This window comes from Oncorhynchus keta, unplaced genomic scaffold (assembly GCF_023373465.1).
Source record: "Oncorhynchus keta strain PuntledgeMale-10-30-2019 unplaced genomic scaffold, Oket_V2 Un_contig_20489_pilon_pilon, whole genome shotgun sequence".
In the NCBI taxonomy this organism is placed as follows: Eukaryota; Metazoa; Chordata; class Actinopteri; order Salmoniformes; family Salmonidae; genus Oncorhynchus; species Oncorhynchus keta.
In genome coordinates this window covers 1-27,720 of record NW_026282035.1, presented here as the reverse complement: position 1 = coordinate 27,720, position 27,720 = coordinate 1, and the positions used below count along the sequence as shown (strand labels likewise).

The 27,720-nt window shown below is 44.7% G+C and overlaps 1 protein-coding gene and 1 long non-coding RNA gene across 8 annotated transcripts; both read right to left on the bottom strand.

The window, feature by feature from the left end:
- LOC127920745 (RING finger protein 175-like) lies at positions 1–22,829 on the bottom strand. Of its 4 annotated transcripts, none has more exons than XM_052504769.1 (8): positions 22,783–22,829; positions 20,253–20,394; positions 19,691–19,845; positions 16,716–16,823; positions 13,036–13,156; positions 6,140–6,273; positions 1,839–1,937; positions 1–496 (listed from the first exon to the last, which is right to left on the bottom strand). In XM_052504769.1, the coding sequence occupies exons 1-8, from the start codon at positions 22,803–22,805 to the stop codon at positions 376–378; spliced, it is 903 nt and encodes a 300-aa protein (XP_052360729.1). In that variant the 5' UTR covers positions 22,806–22,829; the 3' UTR covers positions 1–375. The 4 variants fall into 4 exon arrangements, 3 of the variants coding, with proteins under 3 accessions (XP_052360729.1, XP_052360730.1, XP_052360731.1); XM_052504770.1 differs by having other exon boundaries at positions 6,150–6,273; XR_008107208.1 differs by lacking the exon at positions 1–496 and adding an exon at positions 5,195–5,566.
- Positions 22,830–23,559: 730 nt separating this feature from the next.
- Positions 23,560–25,547, bottom strand: LOC127920746 (uncharacterized). Of its 4 annotated transcripts, none has more exons than XR_008107209.1 (3): positions 25,163–25,547; positions 24,815–25,108; positions 23,560–24,115 (listed from the first exon to the last, which is right to left on the bottom strand). It is a non-coding gene; the product is annotated as an uncharacterized LOC127920746 (long non-coding RNA). The 4 variants fall into 4 exon arrangements; XR_008107212.1 differs by lacking the exon at positions 23,560–24,115 and adding an exon at positions 24,159–24,190 and having other exon boundaries at positions 24,923–25,108; XR_008107211.1 differs by lacking the exon at positions 23,560–24,115 and adding an exon at positions 24,471–24,502 and having other exon boundaries at positions 24,923–25,108.
- Positions 25,548–27,720: the final 2,173 nt, after the last annotated feature.

The following is a 27,720-nucleotide window of genomic DNA, read 5'->3' as shown; positions in this document are numbered from 1 at the left end:
GAGTTCCCGAGAGGAGTTCCGGGGAGTGAGTTCCGGGGAGGGAGTTCTGAGAGGGAGTTCCGGGGAGGGAGTGCCGAGAGGGAGTTCCGGGGAGGGAGTGCCGAGAGGGAGTTCCGGGGAGGGAGTGCCGAGAGGGAGTTCCGGGGAGTGAGTTCCGGGGAGGGAGTTCTGGGGAGGGAGTTCCGAGAGGGAGTTCCGGGGAGGGAGTTCCGAGAGGGAGTTCCGGGGAGTGAGTTCCGAGAGGGAGTTCCGGGGAGTGAGTTCCGGGGAGGGAGTTCCGAGAGGGAGTTCCGGGGAGGGAGCTCCGGGAGGGAGTTCCGGGGAGGGAGTTCCGGGGAGGGAGTTCTGCAAGGCGATCATCATCCCAGAGTTCTACTACTCCAGCCCCAGGGTGAAGTTGATTCCGTGGACTATTCCGATGATTATGGGTTGCCAGGCAACAAGATATCTCAGCCAATCCAAGAGCTGCCCATAAAGGACATGTGTTCTCTCCCATCTGGGGGAGGAGGGGGAGTAGGCGTTAAGGAGCAATTGGTACATCCATTTGTGGAATTCCAAATTAATTATATACAGTGATTGATTCTTGAAGAATACAGCTTATAAACAGGGCTCTGGTCGCACATGAGACTAAAAAGGATTGCTGGTTATGTAGACCAGGCTCGTTAGATAACGTCCTTGCTGGTTATGTAGACCAGGCTCGTTAGATAATGTCATTGCTGGTTATATAGACCAGGCTCGTTAGATAACGTCATTGCTGGTTATGTAGACCAGGCTCGTTAGATAACGTCCTTGCTGGTTATGTAGACCAGGCTCGTTAGATAACGTCCTTGCTGGTTATGTAGACCAGGCTCGTTAGATAACGTCCTTGCTGGTTATGTAGACCAGGCTCGTTAGATAACGTCATTGCTGGTTATGTAGACCAGGCTCGTTAGATAACGCAATTGCTGGTTATGTAGACCAGGCTCGTTAGATAACGTCCTTGCTGGTTATGTAGACCAGGCTCGTTAGATAACGTCCTTGCTGGTTATGTAGACCAGGCTCGTTAGATAACGTCATTGCTGGTTATATAGACCAGGCTCGTTAGATAACGTCCTTGCTGGTTATGTAGACCAGGCTCGTTAGATAACGTCCTTGCTGGTTATGTAGACCAGGCTCGTTAGATAATGTCATTGCTGGTTATATAGACCAGGCTCGTTAGATAACGTCCTTGCTGGTTATATAGACCAGGCTCGTTAGATAACGTCCTTGCTGGTTATGTAGACCAGGCTCGTTAGATAACGTCCTTGCTGGTTATGTAGACCAGGCTCGTTAGATAACGTCCTTGCTGGTTATGTAGACCAGGCTCGTTAGATAACGTCCTTGCTGGTTATGTAGACCAGGCTCGTTAGATAACGCCCTTGCTGGTTATGTAGACCAGGCTCGTTAGATAACGTCCTTGCTGGTTATGTAGACCAGGCTCGTTAGATAACGTCCTTGCTGGTTATGTAGACCAGGCTCGTTAGATAACGTCCTTGCTGGTTATGTAGACCAGGCTCGTTAAATAACGTCCATTGTTTGTAAACAAAGAAACACTGTAAAGCCTCCAAACATGGTTACAACTATAATTTACAATTATTATAAACAACCACTGACCATCTATCAGATCAAAATTATAGTTTTATACATGTTTTACAGAATTTTTATTTATTTTTACAATTATACTGAACAAAAATATAAAAAAAACACAACATGCAACAATTTCAAAGACCAATAAGAATAAGTGTGTGTGTGTAAGATATGCTCTCAGATTCAGCCAATCCCGGTGTTCTGTGGCTCTCGTCGAGCCAATGAAAGGATACGGATTGTTCATCATCCTCTTCAAGTCGACCTTCTCGTTGCAGTACGGACACGTCTGCTTACCCACAATGCACCAGCCACGGATACAGAACTCGTGGAATCTGGAGGCAGAGTTGGCGTTAAAGAATCCACAACAACAAGACTAGCGTAAAATGATTAGAGAGAGAGAGGGAAGGGGAGAAGTAGAGAGAGGGGAGAAGTAGAGAGGAGGGGAAAGAGAGAGGAGAGAGATAGAGAGGGGAAGGGGAGAAGTAGAGAGGAGGGGAAAGAGAGAGAGGGAGTATAGAGAGAGGAGAGGGGAGGAGAAGTAGAGAGGAGGAGAAAGAGAGGAGAGAGAGTAGAGAGAGGGAGAAGTAGAGAGGAGGGAAAGAGAGAGGGGAGTATTTAGAGAGAGGAGAAGTAGAGAGGAGGGGAAAGAGGGAGAAAGAGAGAGGAGAGATATAGAGAGAGGGGAGGGGAGAAGTAGAGAGGAGGGGAAAGAGAGGAGGGAGTATAGAGAGAGGGAGAGAAGTAGAGAGGAGGGGAAACGAGAGGAGAGAGTATAGAGAGAGGGAGGACGAGAAGTAGAGAGGAGGGGAAAGAGAGAGGGGGGAGTATAGAGAGAGGGAGGGGAGGAGAAGTAGAGAGAGGGGAAAGAGAGGAGGAAGTATAGAGAGGAGAAATAGAGAGGAGGGAAAGAGAGAGGAGAGAGTATGAGAGAGGGAGAAGTAGAGAGGAGGGGAAGAGAGAGGGGAGTAGAGAGAGAGGGAGAGGAGGAGAAGTAAGAGGAGGAAGAGAGAGGAGAGAGTATAGAGGAGGGAGAAGTAGAGAGGAGGGGGAGAGAGGGGGATAGAGAGAGGGAGGAAGTAGAGAGGAGGGGAAAGAGAGGAGAGAGTATAGAGAGAGGGGAGAAGTAGAGAGGAGGGGAAAGAGAGGAGGGAGTATAGAGGAGGAGGGGGAGGAGAAGTAGAGAGGAGGGGAAAGAGAGGAGAGAGTATAGAGAGGGAGGGGAGAAGTAGAGAGAGGGGAAAGAGAGAGGGGGTATAGAGAGGAGAGGGAGGAGAAGTAGAGAGGAGGGAAGAGAGAGGAGAGGGGGAGAAGTAGAGAGGGGGGAAAGAGAGGGGAGTATAGAGAGAGGAGAGGAGGAGAAGTAGAGAGAGGGAAGGAGAGGAGAGAGTATAGAGAGGGAGAAGTAGAGAGGAGGGGGAAAGAGAGGGGGGAGTATAGAGAGAGGAGAGGGAGGAGAAGTAGAGAGGAGGGAAGAGAGAGGAGAGAGTATAGAGAGAGGGGGGAGAAGTAGAGAGGAGGGGAAGAGAGGGAGGGATTATAGAGAGGAGAGGAAGGAGAAGTAGAGAGGAGGGAAAGAGGGAGGAGAGAGTATAGAGAGGGGAGGAGAAGTAGAGAGGAGGGAAAGAGAGGGGAGTATGAGAGAGGAGGGGAGGAGAAGTAGAGAGGAGGGGAAAGAGAGAGGAGAGAGTATAGAGAGAGGGGAGGGGAGAAGTAGAGAGGAGGGGAAGAGAGGGAGTATAGAGAGAGAGGAGGGAGGAGAAGTAGAGAGGAGGGGAAAGAGAGGGGGGAGTATAGAGAGAGAGAGGGAGGAGAAGTAGAGAGAAGGGGAAAGAGAGAGAGAGGAGAGTATAGAGAGAGGAGGGGAGAAGTAGAGGAGGGAAAGAGAGAGGGGGAGTATAGAGAGAGGAGAGGGAGGAGAAGTAGAGAGGAGGGGAAAGAGAGAGGAGAGAGTATGAGAGAGGGGAGAAGTAGAGGAGAGAAGTAGAGGAGGGAAAGAGAGAGTATAGAGAGAGGGGAGGGGAGAAGTAGAGAGGAGGGGAAAGAGAGAGGGGAGTATAGAGAGAGGAGAGGAGGAGAAGTAGAGAGGAGGGGAAAGAGAGAGAGAGTATAGAGAGGGGAGGGAGAAGTAGAGAGGAGGGGAAAGAGAGAGGGAGTATAGAGAGAGGGAGAGGAGGAGAAGTAGAGAGGAGGGGAAGAGAGAGGAGAGTATAGAGAGAAGGGAGGGAGAAGTAGAGAGGAGGGGAAAGAGAGAGGGGGAGTATAGAGAGAGGAGAGGGAGGGAGAAGTAGAGAGGAGGAAAGAGAGAGGAGAGGGAGAAGTAGAGAGGAGGGGAAAAGAGAGGGGGAGTAAAGAGAGAGGAGAGGAGGAGAAGTAGAGAGGAGGGGAAAGAGAGAGGAGGGAGTATAGAGAGGGGAGGGGAGAAGTAGAGAGGAGGGAAAAGAGAGGGGGATATAGAGAGAGGAGAGGGAGGAGAAGTAGAGAGGAGGGGAAAGAGAGAGGAGAGAGTATAGAGAGGGGGAGAAGTAGAGAGGAGGGAAAGAGAGAGGAGGGAGTATAGAGAGAGGAGAGAAGGAGAAGTAGAGAGGAGGGGAAAGAGGGAGAGAGAGTATAGAGAGAGGAGGAGAAGTAGAGAGGAGGGGAAAGAGAGGGGGAGTATAGAGAGAGGAGGGGAGGAGAAGTAGAGAGGAGGGGAAGAGAGAGGAGAGAGTATAGAGAGAGGGGAGGGAGAGAAGTAGAGAGGAGGGGAAAGAGAGAGGGGGAGTATAGAGAGGAGAGGGAGGAGAAGTAGAGAGGAGGGAAAGAGAGGAGAGAGTATAGAGAGGGGGAGAAGTAGAGAGGAGGGGAAAGAGAGAGGAGGGAGTATAGAGAGAGGAGAGGGAGGAGAAGTAGAGAGGAGGGAAAGAGAGGAGAGAGTATAGAGAGGGGAGGGGAGAAGTAGAGGAGGGAAAGAGAGAGGGGGAGTATAGAGAGAGGAGAGGGAGGAGAAGTAGAGAGAAGGGGAAAGAGAGAGGAGAGAGTATAGAGAGGGGAGAAGTAGAGAGGAGGGGAAAGAGAGGGGAGTATAGAGAGAGGAGAGGGAGGAGAAGTAGAGAGGAGGGAAAGAGAGAGGAGAGAGTATAGAGAGGGGAGAAGTAGAGAGAGGGAGAAGTAGAGAGGAGGGAAAGAGAGAGGAGAGAGTATAGAGAGGGGAGGGGAGAAGTAGAGAGGAGGGGAAAGAGAGGGGGAGTATAGAGAGAGGAGAGGGAGGAGAAGTAGAGAGGAGGGGAAAGAGAGAGAGGAGAGAGTATAGAGAGGGGAGGGAGAAGTAGAGAGGAGGGGAAAGAGAGAGGGGGAGTATAGAGAGAGAGAGGGAGGAGAAGTAGAGAGGAGGGAAAGAGAGGAGAGAGTATAGAGAGAAGGGAGGGAGAAGTAGAGAGGAGGGAAAGAGAAAGGGGGAGTATAGAGAGAGGAGGGGAGGAGTAGAGAGGAGGGAAAGAGAGAGGAGAGAGTATAGAGAGAGGAGAGGGAGGAGTAGAGAGGAGGAAAGAGAAAGGAGGGGAAAGAGAGAGGAGGAGTATGGAGATAGAGGAGGGAGTGTGACATAACATACATGATAGGAGAGCTGATCTTCTATAATCCAAACAGTGCAGTGAGGATAGTAGGCTTGGGCGGTATCCACAGTATTACCGGCATAGCACACAAGGGGGCGCTAGAAACGCAAGAAAATCCCATTGGGCTTCTAATGCCAGAATGCTAACAAAATTAGCACAAACTAATAGGAATATCACAGACGCTGTTAGCTAAATGCTAACGAGCGAAAACAAAAAATAAACAAATTGAAGGAAGAGCTGCATGTGTACACAGAGCAGATGGGAGAACAGAGAAGAAACAAACGCTAGCAGGAAGCACAGGGAAAACATGGCAGCTGTACAGAACTCATCCAGAGCTCTTTGACTTCTGGCAGAAAGCCATGAGAAGATATCTGAGGGCCAACATTTAGTAGTGAATTACAATTAGTAGTGATTTACATTTAGTAGTGAATTACATACAAGTGTAACTTCATCACCTCATGTGCGCCGTACAACAGAGACTCTCCCATAGATACAGAACACTGCTCCTGCTTTCTAGCATTGTGCTATTTACAAAACTAACACGTGACTGGCTCAACTGTTCTGGGGATCTATGGTACGTTTCATTATTTAAAAATAATGTGACAGGTGAAACGAAGAACGCAATCGGCTTTATCTCCTACGGTATTGCACGAAAAAAAAAAAAAAGATTTACAAAATATTTAAAAGTATTGAAAATCTTCAAATAATTAGTTTCAATGGCATTGACAGTATTGAAAAACACTCCCAGCTTTTTCCAAATCCCCAGGACACGGAATATATGGTATACTGCCCAAGCCTAGTGGATAGGATACATGTGAATATATGGTATACTGCCCAAGCCTAGTGGATAGGATACATGTGAATATATGGTATACTGCCCAAGCCTAGTGGATAGGATACATGTGAATATATGGTATACTGCCCAAGCCTAGTGGATAGGATACATGTGGTTACAGGAGAGTTGGTAGGTATCTTCTATAATCCCCTCCTCATCCACGTCTACGAGGATCTTCTGACCACACACCGCACAGATATCATCTGTCAGGCTCCTGGACGGCATTCCTCCCAGGTTATAGTACTGAAACAACATGTTATAGTACAACAACAACATGTTATAGTACAACAACAACAACATGTTATAGTACAACAACAACATGTTATAGTACTGCAACAACATGTTATAGTACTGCAACAACAACAACATGTTATAGTACTACAACAACAACAACATGTTATAGTACTGCAACAACAACAACATGTTATAGTACAACAACAACAACATGTTATAGTACTGCAACAACAACAACATGTTATAGTACTACAACAACATGTTATACAACAACAACAACAACATGTTATAGTACTGCAACAACAACAACATGTTATAGTACAACAACAACATGTTATAGTACTACAACAACAACAACATGTTATAGTACTGCAACAACAACAACATGTTATAGTACAACAACAACAACAACATGTTATAGTACTGCAACAACAACAACATGTTATAGTACAACAACAACAACAACATGTTATAGTACAACAACAACAACAACATGTTATAGTACAACAACAACATGTTATAGTACAACAACAACATGTTATAGTACAACAACAACAACAACATGTTATAGTACTGCAACAACAACAACATGTTATAGTACTGCAACAACAACAACAACATGTTATAGTACAACAACAACATGTTATACTACAACAACAACAACAACAACATGTTATAGTACTGCAACAACAACAACATGTTATAGTACTGCAACAACAACAACATGTTATAGTACAACAACAACAACATGTTATAGTACTGCAACAACAACAACAACAACATGTTATAGTACAACAACAGCATGTTATAGTACAACAACAACAACATGTTATAGTACAACAACAACAACATGTTATAGTACAACAACATGTTATAGTACAACAACAACAACAAGTTATAGTACTGTAACAACAACAACAACATGTTATAGTACAACAACAACAACAACATGTTATAGTACAACAACAACAACATGTTATAGTACTGCAACAACATGTTATAGTACAACAACAACAACAACATGTTATAGTACAACAACAACATGTTATAGTACAACAACAACATGTTATAGTACTACAACAACAACATGTTATAGTACTGCAACAACAACAACATGTTATAGTACTGCAACAACAACAACATGTTATAGTACAACAACAACAACATGTTATAGTACAACAACAACAACAACAACATGTTATAGTACAACAACAACATGTTATAGTACAACAACAACAACAACATGTTATAGTACAACAACACCATGTTATAGTACAACAACAACAACAAACATGTTATAGTACAACAACAACAACAAGTTATAGTACTGCAACAACATGTTATAGTACAACAACAACAACATGTTATAGTACAACAACAACAACATGTTATAGTACAACAACAACAACATGTTATAGTACAACAACAACAACAACATGTTATAGTACAACAACAACAACATGTTATAGTACAACAACATGTTATAGTACAACAACAACAACAACATGTTATAGTACAACAACAACAACATGTTATACTACAACAACAACAACATGTTATAGTACTGCAACAACATGTTATACTACAACAACAACAACAACATGTTATAGTACTACAACAACAACAACATGTTATAGTACTGCAACAACAACAACAACATGTTATAGTACAACAACAACATGTTATACTACAACAACAACAACAACAACATGTTATAGTACTGCAACAACAACAACATGTTATAGTACTACAACAACAACAACATGTTATAGTACTGCAACAACAACATGTTATAGTACAACAACAACAACATGTTATAGTACTGCAACAACAACAACAACATGTTATAGTACTGCAACAACAGCATGTTATAGTACAACAATAACAACATGTTATAGTACAACAACAACAACAACATGTTATAGTACAACAACAACAACAACATGTTATAGTACTGCAACAACAACAACATGTTATAGTACTGCAACAACAACAACATGTTATAGTACTGCAACAACAACAACATGTTATAGTACAACAACAACAACAACATGTTATAGTACAACAACAACAACATGTTATAGTACTACAACAACAACAACATGTTATAGTACAACAACAACAACATGTTATAGTACTGCAACAACAACAACAACAACAACATGTTATAGTACTGTAACAACAACAACATGTTATAGTACTGTAACAACAACATGTTATAGTACAACAACAACAACAACATGTTATAGTACTGCAACAACAACAACATGTTATAGTACTGCAACAACAACAACATGTTATAGTACAACAACAACAACAACAACATGTTATAGTACTACAACAACAACATGTTATAGTACTGCAACAACAACATGTTATAGTACTGTAACAACAACAACATGTTATACTACAACAACAACATGTTATAGTACTGTAACAACAACAACAACATGTTATAGTACTACAACAACAACATGTTATAGTACTGCAACAACAACAACATGTTATAGTACTACAACAACAACAACATGTTATAGTACAACAACAACAACAACATGTTATAGTACTGCAACAACAACAACATGTTATAGTACTGCAACAACAACAACATGTTATAGTACTACAACAACAACAACATGTTATAGTACTACAACAACAACATGTTATAGTACTACAACAACAACAACATGTTATAGTACTGCAACAACAACAACATGTTATAGTACTGCAACAACAACAACATGTTATAGTACTGCAACAACAACAACATGTTATAGTACTACAACAACAACAACATGTTATAGTACTGCAACAACAGCATGTTATAGTACTACAACAACAACATGTTATAGTACTGCAACAACTGCAACAACAACAACATGTTATAGTACTACAACAACAACAACATGTTATAGTACTGCAACAACAACATGTTATAGTACTGCAACAACAACAACAACATGTTATAGTACTGCAACAACAACAACATGTTATAGTACTGCAACAACAACATGTTATAGTACTACAACAACAACATGTTATAGTACAACAACAACAACAACATGTTATAGTACAACAACAACAACAACATGTTATAGTACAACAACAACAACAACAACAACATGTTATAGTACAACAACAACAACATGTTATAGTACAACAACAACAACAACATGTTATAGTACAACAACAACAACAACATGTTATAGTACAACAACAACAACAACAACATGTTATAGTACAACAACAACATGTTATAGTACTGCAACAACAACAACATGTTATAGTACTGCAACAACAACAACATGTTATAGTACTGCAACAACAACAACATGTTATAGTACAACAACAACAATATGTTATAGTACAACAACAACAACATGTTATAGTACTGCAACAACAACATGTTATAGTACAACAACAACAACAACATGTTATAGTACAACAACAACAACAACATGTTATAGTACAACAACAACAGCATGTTATAGTACAACAACAACAACAACATGTTATAGTACAACAACAACAGCATGTTATAGTACAACAACAACAACATGTTATAGTACTACAACAACATGTTATAGTACTACAACAACAACAACATGTTATAGTACTACAACAACAACAACATGTTATAGTACAACAACAACAACATGTTATAGTACTGCAACAACAACAACATGTTATAGTACTGCAACAACAACAACATGTTATAGTACTGCAACAACAACAACAACAACATGTTATAGTACAACAACAACAACATGTTATAGTACTGCAGCAACAACAACAACAACATGTTATAGTACTGCAACAACAACATGTTATAGTACTACAACAACATGTTATAGTACTACAACAACATGTTATAGTACTACAACAACAACAACATGTTATAGTACAACAACAACAACATGTTATAGTACTGCAACAACAACAACATGTTATAGTACTGCAACAACAACAACATGTTATAGTACTGCAACAACAACAACAACAACATGTTATAGTACAACAACAACAACATGTTATAGTACTGCAGCAACAACAACAACAACATGTTATAGTACTGCAACAACAACAACATGTTATAGTACTGCAACAACAACAACAACAACATGTTATAGTACAACAACAACAACATGTTATAGTACTGCAACAACAACATGTTATAGTACAACAACAACAACAACATGTTATAGTACAACAACAACAACATGTTATAGTACAGCAACAACAACAACATGTTATAGTACAACAACAACAACAACAACATGTTATAGTACAACAACAACATGTTATAGTACTGCAACAACAACAACATGTTATAGTACAACAACAACAACAACATGTTATAGTACTACAACAACAACATGTTATAGTACAACAACAACAACAACATGTTATAGTACTGCAACAACAACAACATGTTATAGTACTGCAACAACAACATGTTATAGTACTGCAACAACAACAACATGTTATAGTACAACAACAACAACAACATGTTATAGTACAACAACAACAACAACATGTTATAGTACTGCAACAACAACAACATGTTATAGTACTGCAACAACAACAACATGTTATAGTACTGCAACAACAACAACATGTTATAGTACAACAACAACAACAACATGTTATAGTACAACAACAACAACAACAACATGTTATAGTACTACAACAACAACAACATGTTATAGTACAACAACAACAACAACATGTTATAGTACTGCAACAACAACAACAACAACAACATGTTATAGTACTGTAACAACAACAACATGTTATAGTACTGTAACAACAACATGTTATAGTACAACAACAACAACAACATGTTATAGTACTGCAACAACAACAACATGTTATAGTACTGCAACAACAACAACATGTTATAGTACAACAACAACAACAACAACATGTTATAGTACTACAACAACATGTTATAGTACAACAACAACAACAACATGTTATAGTACTGCAACAACAACATGTTATAGTACTGTAACAACAACAACATGTTATACTACAACAACAACATGTTATAGTACTGTAACAACAACAACAACATGTTATAGTACTACAACAACAACATGTTATAGTACTGCAACAACAACAACATGTTATAGTACTACAACAACAACAACATGTTATAGTACAACAACAACAACAACATGTTATAGTACTGCAACAACAACAACATGTTATAGTACTGCAACAACAACAACATGTTATAGTACTACAACAACAACAACATGTTATAGTACTACAACAACAACATGTTATAGTACTACAACAACAACAACATGTTATAGTACTGCAACAACAACAACATGTTATAGTACTGCAACAACAACAACATGTTATAGTACTACAACAACAACAACATGTTATAGTACTGCAACAACAGCATGTTATAGTACTACAACAACAACATGTTATAGTACTGCAACAACTGCAACAACAACAACATGTTATAGTACTACAACAACAACAACATGTTATAGTACTGCAACAACAACATGTTATAGTACTGCAACAACAACAACAACATGTTATAGTACTGCAACAACAACAACATGTTATAGTACTGCAACAACAACATGTTATAGTACTACAACAACAACATGTTATAGTACTACAACAACAACATGTTATAGTACAACAACAACAACAACATGTTATAGTACAACAACAACAACAACAACATGTTATAGTACAACAACAACAACATGTTATAGTACTACAACAACAACATGTTATAGTACTACAACAACAACAACAACATATTATAGTACTACAACAACAACATGTTATAGTACAACAACAACAACATGTTATAGTACTACAACAACAACATGTTATAGTACTGCAACAACAACAACATGTTATAGTACTGCAACAACAACAACATGTTATAGTACTGCAACAACAACAACATGTTATAGTACAACAACAACAACATGTTATAGTACAACAACAACAACATGTTATAGTACAACAACAACAACATGTTATAGTACAACAACAACATGTTATAGTACAACAACAACAACAACATGTTATAGTACAACAACAACAACAACATGTTATAGTACAACAACAACATGTTATAGTACTGCAACAACAACAACATGTTATAGTACTGCAACAACAACAACATGTTATAGTACAACAACAACAATATGTTATAGTACAACAACAACAACATGTTATAGTACTGCAACAACAACATGTTATAGTACAACAACAACAACAACATGTTATAGTACAACAACAACAACAACATGTTATAGTACAACAACAACAGCATGTTATAGTACAACAACAACAACAACATGTTATAGTACAACAACAACAGCATGTTATAGTACAACAACAACAACATGTTATAGTACTACAACAACATGTTATAGTACTACAACAACAACAACATGTTATAGTACTACAACAACAACAACATGTTATAGTACAACAACAACAACATGTTATAGTACTGCAACAACAACAACATGTTATAGTACTGCAACAACAACAACATGTTATAGTACTGCAACAACAACAACAACAACATGTTATAGTACAACAACAACAACATGTTATAGTACTGCAGCAACAACAACAACAACATGTTATAGTACTGCAGCAACAACAACAACATGTTATAGTACTGCAACAACAACATGTTACATACAACAACACTTACATCATCAGATACTCTGTGTGTGTACTGTAGGAGAAACACTGCATACGTGTAGTACTCACCCCTATAGTTGAGGCCATGTAGTCGGAGCAGATTTCAGCAAAGTCCCGTCCCATCACTCCATAGTACAGACCATAGAACAGCATGATAACGCCCACATCCATGGAGTCCTCAGCCTTGATCCTACAACACAACGTTTACATTACATTTAAGTCATTTAGCAGACGCTCTTATCCAGAGCGACTTACAAATTGGTGCATTCACCTTATGACATCCACAACACATCCATGGAGCCCTCAGCCTTGATCCTACAACACATTCATGGAGCCCTCAGCCTTGATCCTACAACACATCCATAGAGCCCTCAGCCTTGATCCTACAACACATCCATAGAGCCCTCAGCCCTGATCCTACAACACATCCATAGAGCCCTCAGCCCTGATCCCAATAACACATCCATAGAGCCCTCAGCCCTGATCCCACTAACACATCCATAGAGCCCTCAGCCCTGATCCTACAACACATCCATAGAGCCCTCAGCCCTGATCCCAATAACACATCCATAGAGCCCTCAGCCCTGATCCCACTAACACATCCATAGAGCCCTCAGCCCTGATCCTACAACACATCCATAGAGCCCTCAGCCTTGATCCTACAACACATCCATAGAGCCCTCAGCCCTGATCCTACAACACATCCATAGAGCCCTCAGCCTTGATCCTACAACACATCCATAGAGCCCTCAGCCTTGATCCTACAACACATCCATAGAGCCCTCAGCCCTGATCCTACAACACATCCATAGAGCCCTCAGCCTTGATCCTACAACACATCCATAGAGCCCTCAGCCCTGATCCTACAACACATCCATAGAGCCCTCAGCCTTGATCCTACAACACATCCATAGCCCTCAGCCTTGATCCTACAACACATCCATAGAGCCCTCAGCCCTGATCCCACTAACACATCCATAGAGCCCTCAGCCCTGATCCCAATAACACATCCATAGAGCCCTCAGCCTTGATCCTACAACACATCCATAGAGCCCTCAGCCCTGATCCTACAACTCAACATCCATAGAGCCCTCAGCCTTGAGTCCTACAACACATCCATGGAGTCCTCAGCCTTGATCCTACAACACATCCATGGAGCCCTCAGCCTTGATCCTACAACACATCCATAGAGCCCTCAGCCTTGAGTCCTACAACACATCCATAGAGCCCTCAGCCTTGATCCAAATAACACATCCATAGAGCCCTCAGCCTTGAGTCCCAATAACACATCCATAGAGCCCTCAGCCTGATCCTACAACACATCCATAGAGCCCTCAGCCCTGATCCCACTAACACATCCATAGAGCCCTCAGCCTTGATCCCAATAACACATCCATAGAGCCCTCAGCCCTGATCCCAATAACACATCCATAGAGCCCTCAGCCTTGATCCCAATAACACATCCATAGAGACCTCAGCCTTGATCCTACAACACATCCATAGAGACCTCAGACCTGATCCTACAACACATCCATAGAGCCCTCAGCCTTGAGTCCTACAACACATCCATAGAGCCCTCAGCCTTGATCCTACAACACATCCATGGAGCCCTCCCAGCCCTGATCCTACAACACATCCATAGAGCCCTCAGCCTTGATCCCAATAACACATCCATAGAGCCCTCAGCCTTGATCCTACAACACATCCATAGAGCCCTCAGCCTTGATCCTACAACACATCCATAGAGCCCTCAGCCCTGATCCTACAACACATCCATAGAGCCCTCAGCCCTGATCCCAATAACACATCCATAGAGCCCTCAGCCCTGATCCCAATAACACATCCATAGAGCCCTCAGCCTTGATCCTACAACACATCCATAGAGCCCTCAGCCTTGATCCCAATAACACATCCATAGAGCCCTCAGCCTTGATCCTACAACACATCCATAGAGCCCTCAGCCTTGATCCTACAACACATCCATAGAGCCCTCAGCCCTGATCCTACAACACAACATCCATAGAGCCCTCAGCCTTGATCCTACAACACATCCATAGAGCCCTCAGCCCTGATCCTACAACACATCCATAGAGCCCTCAGCCTTGATCCTACAACACATCCATAGAGCCCTCAGCCCTGATCCCAATAACACATCCATAGAGCCCTCAGCCCTGATCCTACAACACATCCATAGAGCCCTCAGCCCTGATCCCAATAACACATCCATAGAGCCCTCAGCCTTGATCCTACAACACATCACAACGTTAATAGGTTTTGATCCAAAATGGCCCCCATAGGGCTCTAGTCACTATTTAGGGAATAGGGTGGGTCAGGTGCTGTTTCGGATACACGCCAAATCAAGTTTATTTAAAGTCTGTCTGTGTGTGTGTGTGTGTGTGTGTGTGTGTGTGTGTGTGTGTGTGTGTGTGTGTGTGTGTGTGTGTGTGTGTGTGTGTGTGTGTGTGTGTCTCTCTGTGCATGTGTGTTTTTGTATGTTAGTGCTTTGCGATTAAACCGAAATGTCAGTTCTTTTTGTTTTTTAAAACAACTTATTGACCAACATCGGGTTCAATTACTTGAATTAGGTTGTTTTCTGTGAGTTCACATCCAGCCTGAAGTGTGTGATGTAGTAGGGAGTTGTAGTTTCTCTAGAGATAAACCACATACAGCCTGAACTGTGTGATGTAGTAGGGAGTTGTAGTTTCTCTAGAGATAAACCACATCCAGCCTGAACTGTGTGATGTAGTAGGGAGTTGTAGTTTCTCTAGAGATAAACCACATCCAGCCTGAACTGTGTGATGTAGTAGGGAGTTGTAGTTTCTCTAGAGATAAACCACATACAGCCTGAACTGTGTGATGTAGTAGGGAGTTGTAGTTTCTCTGGAGATAAACCACATCCAGCCTGAAGTGTGTGATGTAGTAGGGAGTTGTAGTTTCTCTAGAGATAAACCACATCCAGCCTGAACTGTGTGATGTAGTAGGGAGTTGTAGTTTCTCTAGAGATAAACCACATCCAGCCTGAAGTGTGTGATGTAGTAGGGAGTTGTAGTTTCTCTAGAGATAAACCACATCCAGCCTGAAGTGTGTGATGTAGTAGGGAGTTGTAGTTTCTCTAGAGATAAACCACATCCAGCCTGAAGTGTGTGATGTAGTAGGGAGTTGTAGTTTCTCTAGAGATAAACCACATCCAGCCTGAAGTGTGTGATGTAGTAGGGAGTTGTAGTTTCTCTAGAGATAAACCACATCCAGCCTGAACTGTGTGATGTAGTAGGGAGTTGTAGTTTACAACAGGCCAATATTCTACATAGTATAGCGCAGAAGTCGTGGTCATTAACTACAACGACCATAATCCATTGCGCAGCTACTTGTCCGGTCTGAGGTGAGATCCTGAGGCGATACAGAGAGCAGCTGTTGCCTAGCAACATCGCTACCTGAAAATACATAATCTAAGAGATTGATAGTAGGTATTCAGAGGTCAAAAAGCCTTATTTACTCTGAAGAACTACTAAAATAGTGATTTTATTAAAGTAATGTGAATAACTGATGGTTTATAAGTGATCAGTAGTAAATGGTCTGGTTTAGTCTGTGTTGTTACAGCATTCAATCCACATAACAGCACATTTAATGTTAATCTAAAAAAATCTTTGATACCCGAAAATCGGTGATTCGTTTTTTTTTTTACGAACTGAAACGAGCCCAAAAAGCTTTAAATCAGTCAGGAATAGTCTGCGTGACGCTCTAGCACTCACCTGAAGAAGACATTGAAGCCGAACATTGTGAACATGATGACCAGGTATCCAATCACTCCCACCGCGTAGCTCAGCTTATAGACCAATAGAAACCATTTATACACCATCCTGAAAACACACACAGTAAATAACATCTCTCTCCTAGTGGTTAACCCCCCTCCAGGACAGTAAATCACTTCTCTCCCTAGTGGTTAACCCCCCTCCAGGACAGTAAATAACCTCTCTCCCTAGTGGTTAACCCCCCCAGGACAGTAAATAACCTCTCTCCCTAGTGGTTAACCCCCTCCAGGACAGTAAATAACCTCTCTCCTAGTGGTTAACCCCCCTCCAGGACAGTAAATAACCTCTCTCCCTAGTGGTTAACCCCCCCTCCAGGACAGTAAATAACCTCTCTCCCTAGTGGTTAACCCCCCCTCCAGGACAGTAAATAACCTCTCTCCCTAGTGGTTAACCCCTCCAGGACAGTAAATAACCTCTCCCCTAGTGGTTAACCCCCCCCAGGACAGTAAATAACCTCTCTCCCTAGTGGTTAACCCCCCCTCCAGGACAGTAAATAACTTCTCTCCCTAGTGGTTAACCCCCCCTCCAGGACAGTAAATAACCTCTCTCCCTAGTGGTTAACCCCCCAGGACAGTAAATAACCTCTCTCCCTAGTGGTTAACCCCCTCCAGGACAGTAAATAACCTCTCTCCCTAGTGGTTAACCCCTCCAGGACAGTAAATAACCTCTCTCCCTAGTGGTTAACCCCCCTCCAGGACAGTAAATAACCTCTCTCCCTAGTGGTTAACCCCCTCCAGGACAGTAAATAACCTCTCTCCCCTAGTGGTTAACCCCCCCCTCCAGGACAGTAAATAACCTCTCTCCCTAGTGGTTAACCCCCTCCAGGACAGTAAATAACCTCTCTCCCTAGTGGTTAACCCCCCTCCAGGACAGTAAATAACCTCTCTCCCTAGTGGTTAACCCCCCTCCAGGACAGTAAATAACCTCTCTCCCTAGTGGTTAACCCCCCTCCAGGACAGTAAATAACCTCTCTCCCTAGTGGTTAACCCCCTCCAGGACAGTAAATAACCTCTCTCCCTAGTGGTTAACCCCCCAGGACAGTAAATAACCTCTCTCCCTAGTGGTTAACCCCCTCCAGGACAGTAAATAACTTCTCTCCCTAGTGGTTAACACCCCCTCCAGGACAGTAAATAACCTCTCTCCCTAGTGGTTAACCCCCAGGACAGTAAATAACCTCTCTCCCTAGTGGTTAACCCCCTCCAGGACAGTAAATAACCTCTCTCCCTAGTGGTTAACCCCCCAGGACAGTAAATAACCTCTCTCCTAGTGGTTAACCCCCTCCAGGACAGTAAATAACCTCTCTCCCTAGTGGTTAACCCCCTCCAGGACAGTAAATAACCTCTCTCCCTAGTGGTTAACCCCCTCCAGGACAGTAAATAACCTCTCTCCCTAGTGGTTAACCCCCTCCAGGACAGTAAATAACTTCTCTCCCTAGTGGTTAACCCCCTCCAGGACAGTAAATAACCTCTCTCCCTAGTGGTTAACCCCCTCCAGGACAGTAAATAACCTCTCTCCCTTGTGGTTAACCCCCCTCCAGGACAGTAAATAACCTCTCTCCCTAGTGGTTAACCCCCTCCAGGACAGTAAATAACCTCTCTCCCTAGTGGTTAACCCCCCCAGGACAGTAAATAACCTCTCTCCCTAGTGGTTAACCCCCTCCAGGACAGTAAATCACTTCTCTCCCTAGTGGTTAACCCCCCTCCAGGACAGTAAATAACCTCTCTCCCTAGTGGTTAACACCCCCCCAGGACAGTAAATAACCTCTCTCCCTAGTGGTTAACCCCCTCCAGGACAGTAAATAACTTCTCTCCCTAGTGGTTAACCCCCCAGGACAGCAAATAACCTCTCTCCCTAGTGGTTAACCCCCTCCAGGACAGTGGTTAACCCCCCCTCCAGGACAGTGGTTAACCCCCTCCAGGACAGTGGTTAACCCCCCCAGGACAGTGGTTAACCCCCCAGGACAGTAAATAACCTCTCTCCCTAGTGGTTAACCCCCTCCAGGACAGTGGTTAACCCCCCAGGACAGTAAATAACCTCTCTCCCTAGTGGTTAACCCCCCTCCAGGACAGTAAATAACTTCTCTCCCTTGAGGTTAACCCCCTCCAGGACAGTGGTTAACCCCCCACTCCAGGACAGTGGTTAACCCCCCTCCAGGACAGTGGTTCACCCCCTCCAGGACAGTGGTTAACCCCTCCAGTGTACCGTGGTGTCTGACAGGACAGTGGTTAACCCCCTCCAGTGTACCGTGGTGTCTGACAGGACAGTGGTTAACCCCCCTCCAGGACAGTGGTTAACCCCCCTCCAGGACAGTGGTTCACCCCCTCCAGGACAGTGGTTAACCCCCCACTCCAGTGTACCGTGGTGTCTGACAGGACAGTGGTTAACCCCCTCCAGTGTACCGTGGTGTCTGACAGGACAGTGGTTAACCCCCTCCAGCGGCCGTGGTGTCTGACAGGACAGTGGTTAACCCCCCTCCAGTGTACCGTGGTGTCTGACAGGACAGTGGTTAACCCCCTCCAGCGTACCGTGGTGTCTGACAGGACAGTGGTTAACCCCCCTCCAGTGTACCGTGGTGTCTGACAGGAAAGTGGTTAACCCCCCTCTCTCTAGTGGTTAACCCCCTCCAGTGTACCGTGGTGTCTGACAGGACAGTGGTTAACCCCCCTCCAGCGTACCGTGGTGTCTGACAGGACAGTGGTTAACCCCCTCCAGCGTGCCGTGGTGTCTGACAGGACAGTGGTTAACCCCCCTCCCAAAAGTGTACCGTGGTGTCTGACAGGACAGTGGTTAACCCCCTCCAGTGTACCGTGGTGTCTGACAGGACAGTGGTTAACCCCCCAGCGTACCGTGGTGTCTGATAGGACAGTAGTTAACCCCCTCCAGGACAGTGTTTAACCCGCCCCCCTCCAGCATACCGTGGCGTCCGACAGGACAGTGGTTTGCGTGTCGCTCTGAAGACGACATAGCTGGTGATGACAGAGAACATTCCCCACATGGAGAGAAACCTCCACCAGTAGAGTTTTATAGTGAAATAGAGAGGAACCACCCACATCTGGAGCAGGGTGACCAACTGGAGAGAGAGAGAAGGGGAGGGAGAGAGACAGAGAGATGAGGACAGAGGGGGAGAGGGGAAAGACAGAGAGATGAGGACAGAGGGGAGCGAGAGACAGAGGGGAGAGAGAGAGAGAGACAGAGAGGAGAGAGAGACAGAGAGGAGAGAGAGAGAGAGACAGAGACAGAGACAGAGACAGAGACAGAGAGAGAGAGAGAGAGAGAGAGAGAGAGAGAGAGAGAGAGAGAGGAGACAGAGGGGGAGGGAGAGAGCGAGATAGACACAAAGAGACAGAGGTCAGGTGTGTGTCTTTAACCACATACACATTTCTAGTGGATGTAAATCAGTCATACACACTGTCTGGCTCCTGTAACCCACCATTTTGGATCCAACCCACCCAGGCAGTCGCCGGCTGCTGTACTCACATTGTATGAGCGGTTGTGCCGCTGCTTCCACTGCACCAGTACGATCTGAGCCACCACTAGCGTAGCGATGAGGATGAGCACCATCTCTGCATGCATGGCCTCATGGCCCCGGTGCTTCACGTGCAGGCGCTCATGCTGTACTCTGGGGGAGAGAGATCTAAAAGGTGCCATGATGAATCTCTGGGGGAAGAGAGATCTAAAAGGCGCCATGATGAGTCTCTGGGGGAAGAGAGATCTAAAAGGTGCCATGATGAATCTCTGGGGGGAGAGATCTAAAAAGGTGCCATGATGAGTCTCTGGGGGAAGAGAGATCTAAAAGGTGCCATGATGAGTCTCTGGGGGAGAGATCTAAAAAAGGTGCCATGATGAATCTCTGGGGGAGAGAAAGAGAGATCTAAAAAGGTGCCATGATGAATCTCTGGGGGAGAGAAAGAGAGATCTAAAAGGTGCCATGATGAGTCTCTCTAGAATGAGAGCAGTGTCAAAAATAACTTCCATGAGCTTCTCTGAGATCTAGCCTTGTGGGACACTAACAATAGTCAGATACCAGGACGTAGATGACTACTCCCAGAATTCACTACAGTAGGTACCAGAGACATACAGTGGATTCAGAATTCACTACAGTAGGTACCAGAGACATACAGTGGATTCAGAATTCACTGCAGTAGGTACCAGAGACATACAGTGGATTCAGAATTCACTACAGTAGGTACCAGAGACATACAGTGGATTCAGAATTCACTACAGTAGGTACCAGAGACATACAGTGGATTCAGAATTCACTGCAGTAGGTACCAGAGACATACAGTGGATTCAGAATTCACTACAGTAGGTACCAGAGACAAACAGTGGATTCAGAATTCAGTACAGTAGGTAGGTAGCAGTATTCAGACCCTGGACTTATTCCACATTTTGTTACATTACAGCCTTATTTATAACATTATTATTTTCCTCATCAATCTACACACAATACCCCATAATGACATCACAATACCCCATAATGACATCACAGTACCCCATAATGACATCACAGTACCCCATAATGACATCACAATACCCAATAATGACATCACAGTACCCCATAATGACATCACAGTACCCCATAATGACATCACAGTACCCCATAATGACATCACAATACCCCATTATGACATCACAATACCCCATAATGACATCACAATACCCCATAATGACATCACAATACCCCATTATGACAAAAAAACATAAGTATTCAGACCCTTTGCCACGAGGCTCGAAGTTGAGCTCAGGTGCATCCAGTTTCCATTGATCATCCTTGAGATGTTTCTACAACTTGATTGGAGTCCAACTGTGGTAAATTCAATTGATTGGACATGATTTGTAAAGGCACACACCTGTCTATACAAGGTACTTGTCTATATATAAGTTCCCACAGCTGACAGTGCATGTCAGAGCAAAAACCAACCCATGAGGTCGAAGGAACTGTCCGTAGAGACCCGAGACAGAATTGTGTCGAGGCACAGATCTGGGGAAAGGTATCAAAAATGTTCTGCAGCATTGAAGGTTCAGGAACACAGGGGCCTCCATCATTATTTAATGGAAGAAGTTTGGAACCACCAAGACTCTTCCTAGAGCTGGCCGCCGGGCCAAACTGAGCAATCGGGAAAGAAGGGCCTTGGTCAGGGAGGTGACCAAGAACCTGATAGTCTCTCTGACAGAGCTCCAGAGTTCCTCTGTGGAGATGGGAGAACCTTCCAGAAGAACAACCATCTCTGCAGCACTCCACCAATCAGGTCTTTATGGTAGAGTGGCCAGACAGAAGCCACTCCTCAGTAAAAGGCACATGACAGCCCGCTTGGAGTTTGCCAAAAGGCACCTAAAGGACTCAGACCATGAGAAACAAGATTCTCTGGTCAGATGAAACCTAGATTAAACTCTTTGGCCTGAATGCCAAGCGTCACGTCTGGAGGAAACCTGGCACCATCCCTACAGTGAAGCATGGTGGTGGCAGCATCATGCTGTGGGGATGTTTTTCAGTGGCAGGGACTGGGAGACTAGTCAGGATCGAGGGAAAGATGAACAGAGCAAAGTACAGAGATCCTTGATGAAAACCTGCTCCAGAGCGCTCAGGACCTCAGATTGGGGCAAAGGTTCACCTTCCAACAGGACAGTGACCCTAAGCACACAGCCAAGACAATGCAGGAGTGGCTTTGGGACAAGTCTCTGAATGTCCTTGAGTGGCCCAGCCAGAACCCAGACTTGAACCCAATGAACATCTCTGGAGAGACCTGAAGATAGCTGTGCAGCGACGCTCCCAATTATGGGGTATTGTGATGTCATTATGGGGTATTGTGATGTCATTATGGGGTATTGTGATATCATTATGGGGTATTGTGATGTCATTATGGGGTATTGTGTGTAGATTGGTGAGAGAAAAAAAAACAATTTAATCCATTGTGTATTCAGGCTGTAACACAACAAAATGTGGAATAAGTCAAGGGGTATAAATACCTTCTCACTGTCCAATTACTGGTTCTAAATGAGGACTTACTTCCAGTTCTCCCTGTGAGTCATTTTCAGGAGATCCCCCTAGAAGAGAGAGGGGGGAGAGAAGAGAGAGAGAGAGAGAGAGGAGAGAGGGAAGAGATAGAGAGAGAGAGTTTTTAAAACTCACCAAAAACTACACATATCTAGGACTAAGTATCAGCAACACAGGTAGCTTTCACAGGGCTGTGAATGAGCTGAGAGACAAAGCAAGAAGAGCCTTCTATGCCATTAAAAGAACATTCAAAACGAAATTCCAATTAGAATCTGGCTCAAAATGTTCCAATCAGTTCTAGAACCAGTTGCTCTATATGGCAGTGAAGTATGGGGTCCACACTTATAATGAATTTAGCAAATGGGACAAACATCCAATCGAAACATTGCATGTGCATCTGTATTGCAAGTGCAAAGAAAGATAGAGCACGTAGAGCAGAAGTGGGCCAATACCCCTCCTCATTCAAATAGAACAAAGAGACATCACATTTTACAACCATCTAAAAACAAGTGACCCCAAAACATTCCATCACACAGCTCTACAATGTCCAGAGATGAAACAAGAGAAGAGTCCCCTCAGCCAGCTGGTTCTGAGGCTCAGCTCACCAACCCAAACCAACCCCATAGAGCCTCAGGACAGCACTCAGCCAGCTGGTTCTGAGGCTCAGTTCACCAACCCAAACCAACCCCATAGAGCCTCAGGACAGCACTCAGCCAGCTGGTTCTGAGGCTCAGTTCACCAACCCAAACCAAACCCATAGAGCCTCAGAACAGCACTCAGCCAGCTGGTTCTGAGGCTCAGTTCACTAACCCAAACCAACCCCATAGAGCCTCAGGACAACACTCAGCCAGCTGGTTCTGAGGCTCAGCTCACCAACCCAAACCAACCCCATAGAGCCTCAGGACAGCACTCAGCCAGCTGGTTCTGAGGCTCAGCTCACCAACCCAAACCAACCCCATAGAGCCTCAGGACAGCACTCAGCCAGCTGGTTCTGAGGCTCAGTTCACTAACCCAAACCAACCCCATAGAGCCTCAGGACAGCACTCAGCCAGCTGGTTCTGAGGCTCAGCTCACTAACCCAAACCAACCCCATAGAGCCTCAGGACAGCACTCAGAAAATCTGGCCCAACCAAATCATCACAAAACAAAAATAAAAATATATCACCTATTGGAAAGACACCACAACAAATCAAAATAAACTTCAATGCTATTTGTCTCTAAACAGACAGTACTTGGTGGCAGACTATCTGACCACTGTGACTGATAGAAAACTGAGGAAAAAATTGACTAGGTACAGACTCTGAGAGGACAGTCTGGCTATAGAGACCGGTCGTCACAGACAAACCTGGCTGCCCAGAGAGGACAGTCTGGTTATAGAGACCGGTCATCACAGACAAACCTGGCTGACAGAGAGGACAGTCTGGCTGCCCAGAGAGGGACAGTCTGGCTATAGAGACCGGTCATCACAGACAAACCTGGCTGCCCAGAGAGGACAGTCTGGCTATAGAGACCGGTCATCACAGACAAACCTGGCTGCCCAGAGAGGACAGTCTGGCTATAGAGACCGGTCGGCACAGACAAACCTGGCTGCCCAGAGAGGACAGTCTGGCTATAGAGACCTGACATCACAGACAAACCTGGCTGACAGAGAGACAGTCTGGCTGCCCAGAGAGGACAGTCTGGCTATAGAGACAGGTCATCACAGACAAACCTGGCTGACAGAGAGGACAGTCTGGCTGCCCAGAGAGGACAGTCTGGCTATAGAGACCGGTCGGCACAGACAAACCTGGCTGCCCAGAGAGGACAGTCTGGCTATAGAGACCTGTCATCACAGACAAACCTGGCTGACAGAGAGGACAGTCTGGCTGCCCAGAGAGGACAGTCTGGCTATAGAGACCGGTCATCACAGACAAACCTGGCTGCCCAGAGAGGACAGTCTGGCTATAGAGACCGGTCATCACAGAGAAACCTGGCTGACAGAGAGGACAGTCTGGCTGCCCAGAGAGGACAGTCTGGCTATAGAGACCGGTCATCACAGACAAACCTGGCTGCCCAGAGAGGACAGTCTGGCTATAGAGACCGGTCGTCACAGACAAACCTGGTTGCCCAGAGAGGACAGTCTGGCTATAGAGACCGGTCGGCACAGACAAACCTGGCTGCCCAGAGAGGACAGTCTGGCTATAGAGACCTGTCATCACAGACAAACCTGGCTGACAGAGAGGACAGTCTGGCTGCCCAGAGAGGACAGTCTGGCTATAGAGACCTGTCATCACAGACAAACCTGGCTGACAGAGAGGACAGTCTGGCTGCCCAGAGAGGACAGTCTGGCTATAGAGACCTGTCGTCACAGACAAACCTGGCTGCCCAGAGAGGACAGTCTGGCTATAGAGACCTGTCATCACAGACAAACCTGGCTGACAGAGAGGACAGTCTGGCTGCCCAGAGAGGACAGTCTGGCTATAGAGACCGGTCGTCACAGACCAACCTGGCTGCCCAGAGAGGACAGTCTGGCTATAGAGACCGGTCGTCACAGACAAACCTGGCTGCCCAGAGAGGACAGTCTGGCTATAGAGACCGGTCGTCACAGACAAACCTGGCTGCCCAGAGAGGACAGTCTGGCTATAGAGACTGGTCGTCACAGACAAACCTGGCTGCCCAGAGAGGACAGTCTGGCTATAGAGACTGGTCATCACAGACAAACCTGGCTGCCCAGAGAGGACAGTCTGGCTATAGAGACCGGTCGTCACAGACAAACCTGGCTGCCCAGAGAGGACAGTCTGGCTATAGAGACCGGTCGTCACAGACCAACCTGGCTGCCCAGAGAGGACAGTCTGGCTATAGAGACCGGTCGTCACAGACAAACCTGGCTGCCCAGAGAGGACAGTCTGGCTATAGAGACTGGTCGTCACAGACAAACCTGGCTGCCCAGAGAGGACAGTCTGGCTATAGAGACCGGTCGTCACAGACAAACCTGGCTGCCCAGAGAGGACAGTCTGGCTATAGAGACCAGTCATCACAGACAAAAACCTGGCTGCCCAGAGAGGACAGTCTGGCTATAGAGACCGGTCACACAGACAAACCTGGCTGCCCAGAGAGGACAGTCTGGCTATAGAGACCTGACATCACAGACAAACCTGGCTGCCCAGAGAGGACAGTCTGGCTATAGAGACCTGTCGTCACAGACCAACCTGGCTGCCCAGAGAGGACAGTCTGGCTATAGAGACCGGTCGTCACAGACAAACCTGGCTGCCCAGAGAGGACAGTCTGGCTATAGAGACCTGTCATCACAGACAAACCTGGCTGCCCAGAGAGGAGGTTCATGCTCTACAACATCCGCAGAGTACGACCCTGCCTCACACAGGAAGCGGCGCAGGTCCTAATCCAGGCACTTGTCATCTCCCGTCTGGATTACTGCAACTCGCTGTTGGCTGGGCTCCCTGCCTGTGCCATTAAACCCCTACAACTCATCCAGAACGCCGCAGCCCGTCTGGTGTTCAACCTTCCCAAGTTCTCTCACGTCACCCCGCTCCTCCGCTCTCTCCACTGGCTTCCAGTTGAAGCTCGCATCCGCTACAAGACCATGGTGCTTGCCTACGGAGCTGTGAGGGGAACGGCACCTCAGTACCTCCAGGCTCTGATCAGGCCCTACACCCAAACAAGGGCACTGCGTTCATCCACCTCTGGCCTGCCGCCTCCCTACCACTGAGGAAGTACAGTTCCCGCTCAGCCCAGTCAAAACTGTTCGCTGCTCTGGCCCCAATGGTGGAACAAACTCTCTCCACGACGCTCAGGACAGCGGAGTCAATCACCACCTCCGGAGACACCTGAAACCCCACCTCTTTAAGGAATACCCTAGGATAGGATAAGTAATCCTTCTCACCCCCCCTTAAAAGATTTAGATGCACTATTGGTCCTTCTGTAGCTCAGTTGGTAGAGCATGGCGCTTGTAACGCCCAGGTAGTGGGTCTGATTCCCGGGACCACCCATACGTAGAATGTATGCACACATGACTGTAAGTCGCTTTGGATAAAAGCGTCTGCTAAATGGCATATATTATTATATTATTATATTACTATTGTAAAGTGGCTGTTCCACTGGATGTCATAAGGTGAATGCATCAATTTGTAAGTCGCTCTGGATAAGAGTGTCTGCTAAATGACTTAAATGTAAATGTAAATGTAACCTCACAGTGAAATGCTGAATACAACAGGTGTAGTAGACCTTACAGTGAAATGCTGAATACAACAGGTGTAGTAGACCTTACAGTGAAATGCTGAATACAACAGGTGTAGTAGACCTTACAGTGAAATGCTGAATACAACAGGTGTAGTAGACCTTACAGTGAAATGCTGAATACAACAGGTGTAGTAGACCTCACGGGAAATGCTGAATACAACAGGTGTAGTAGACCTCACAGTGAAATGCTGAATACAACAGGTATAGTAGACCTCACAGTGAAATGCCGAATACAACAGGTGTAGTAGACCTTACAGTGAAATGCTGAATACAACAGGTGTAGTAGACCTTACAGTGAAATGCTGAATACAACAGGTGTAGTAGACCTTACAGTGAAATGCTGAATACAACAGGTGTAGTAGACCTTACAGTGAAATGCTGAATACAACAGGTGTAGTAGACCTTACAGTGAAATGCTGAATACAACAGGTGTAGTAGACCTTACAGTGAAATGCTGAATACAACAGGTGTAGTAGACCTTACAGTGAAATGCTGAATACAACAGGTATAGTAGACCTTACAGTGAAATGCTGAATACAACAGGTGTAGTAGACCTCACAGTGAAATGCTGAATACAACAGGTGTAGTAGACCTTACAGTGAAATGCTGAATACAACAGGTGTAGTAGACCTTACAGTGAAATGCTGAATACAACAGGTGTAGTAGACCTTACAGTGAAATGCTGAATACAACAGGTGTAGTAGACCTTACAGT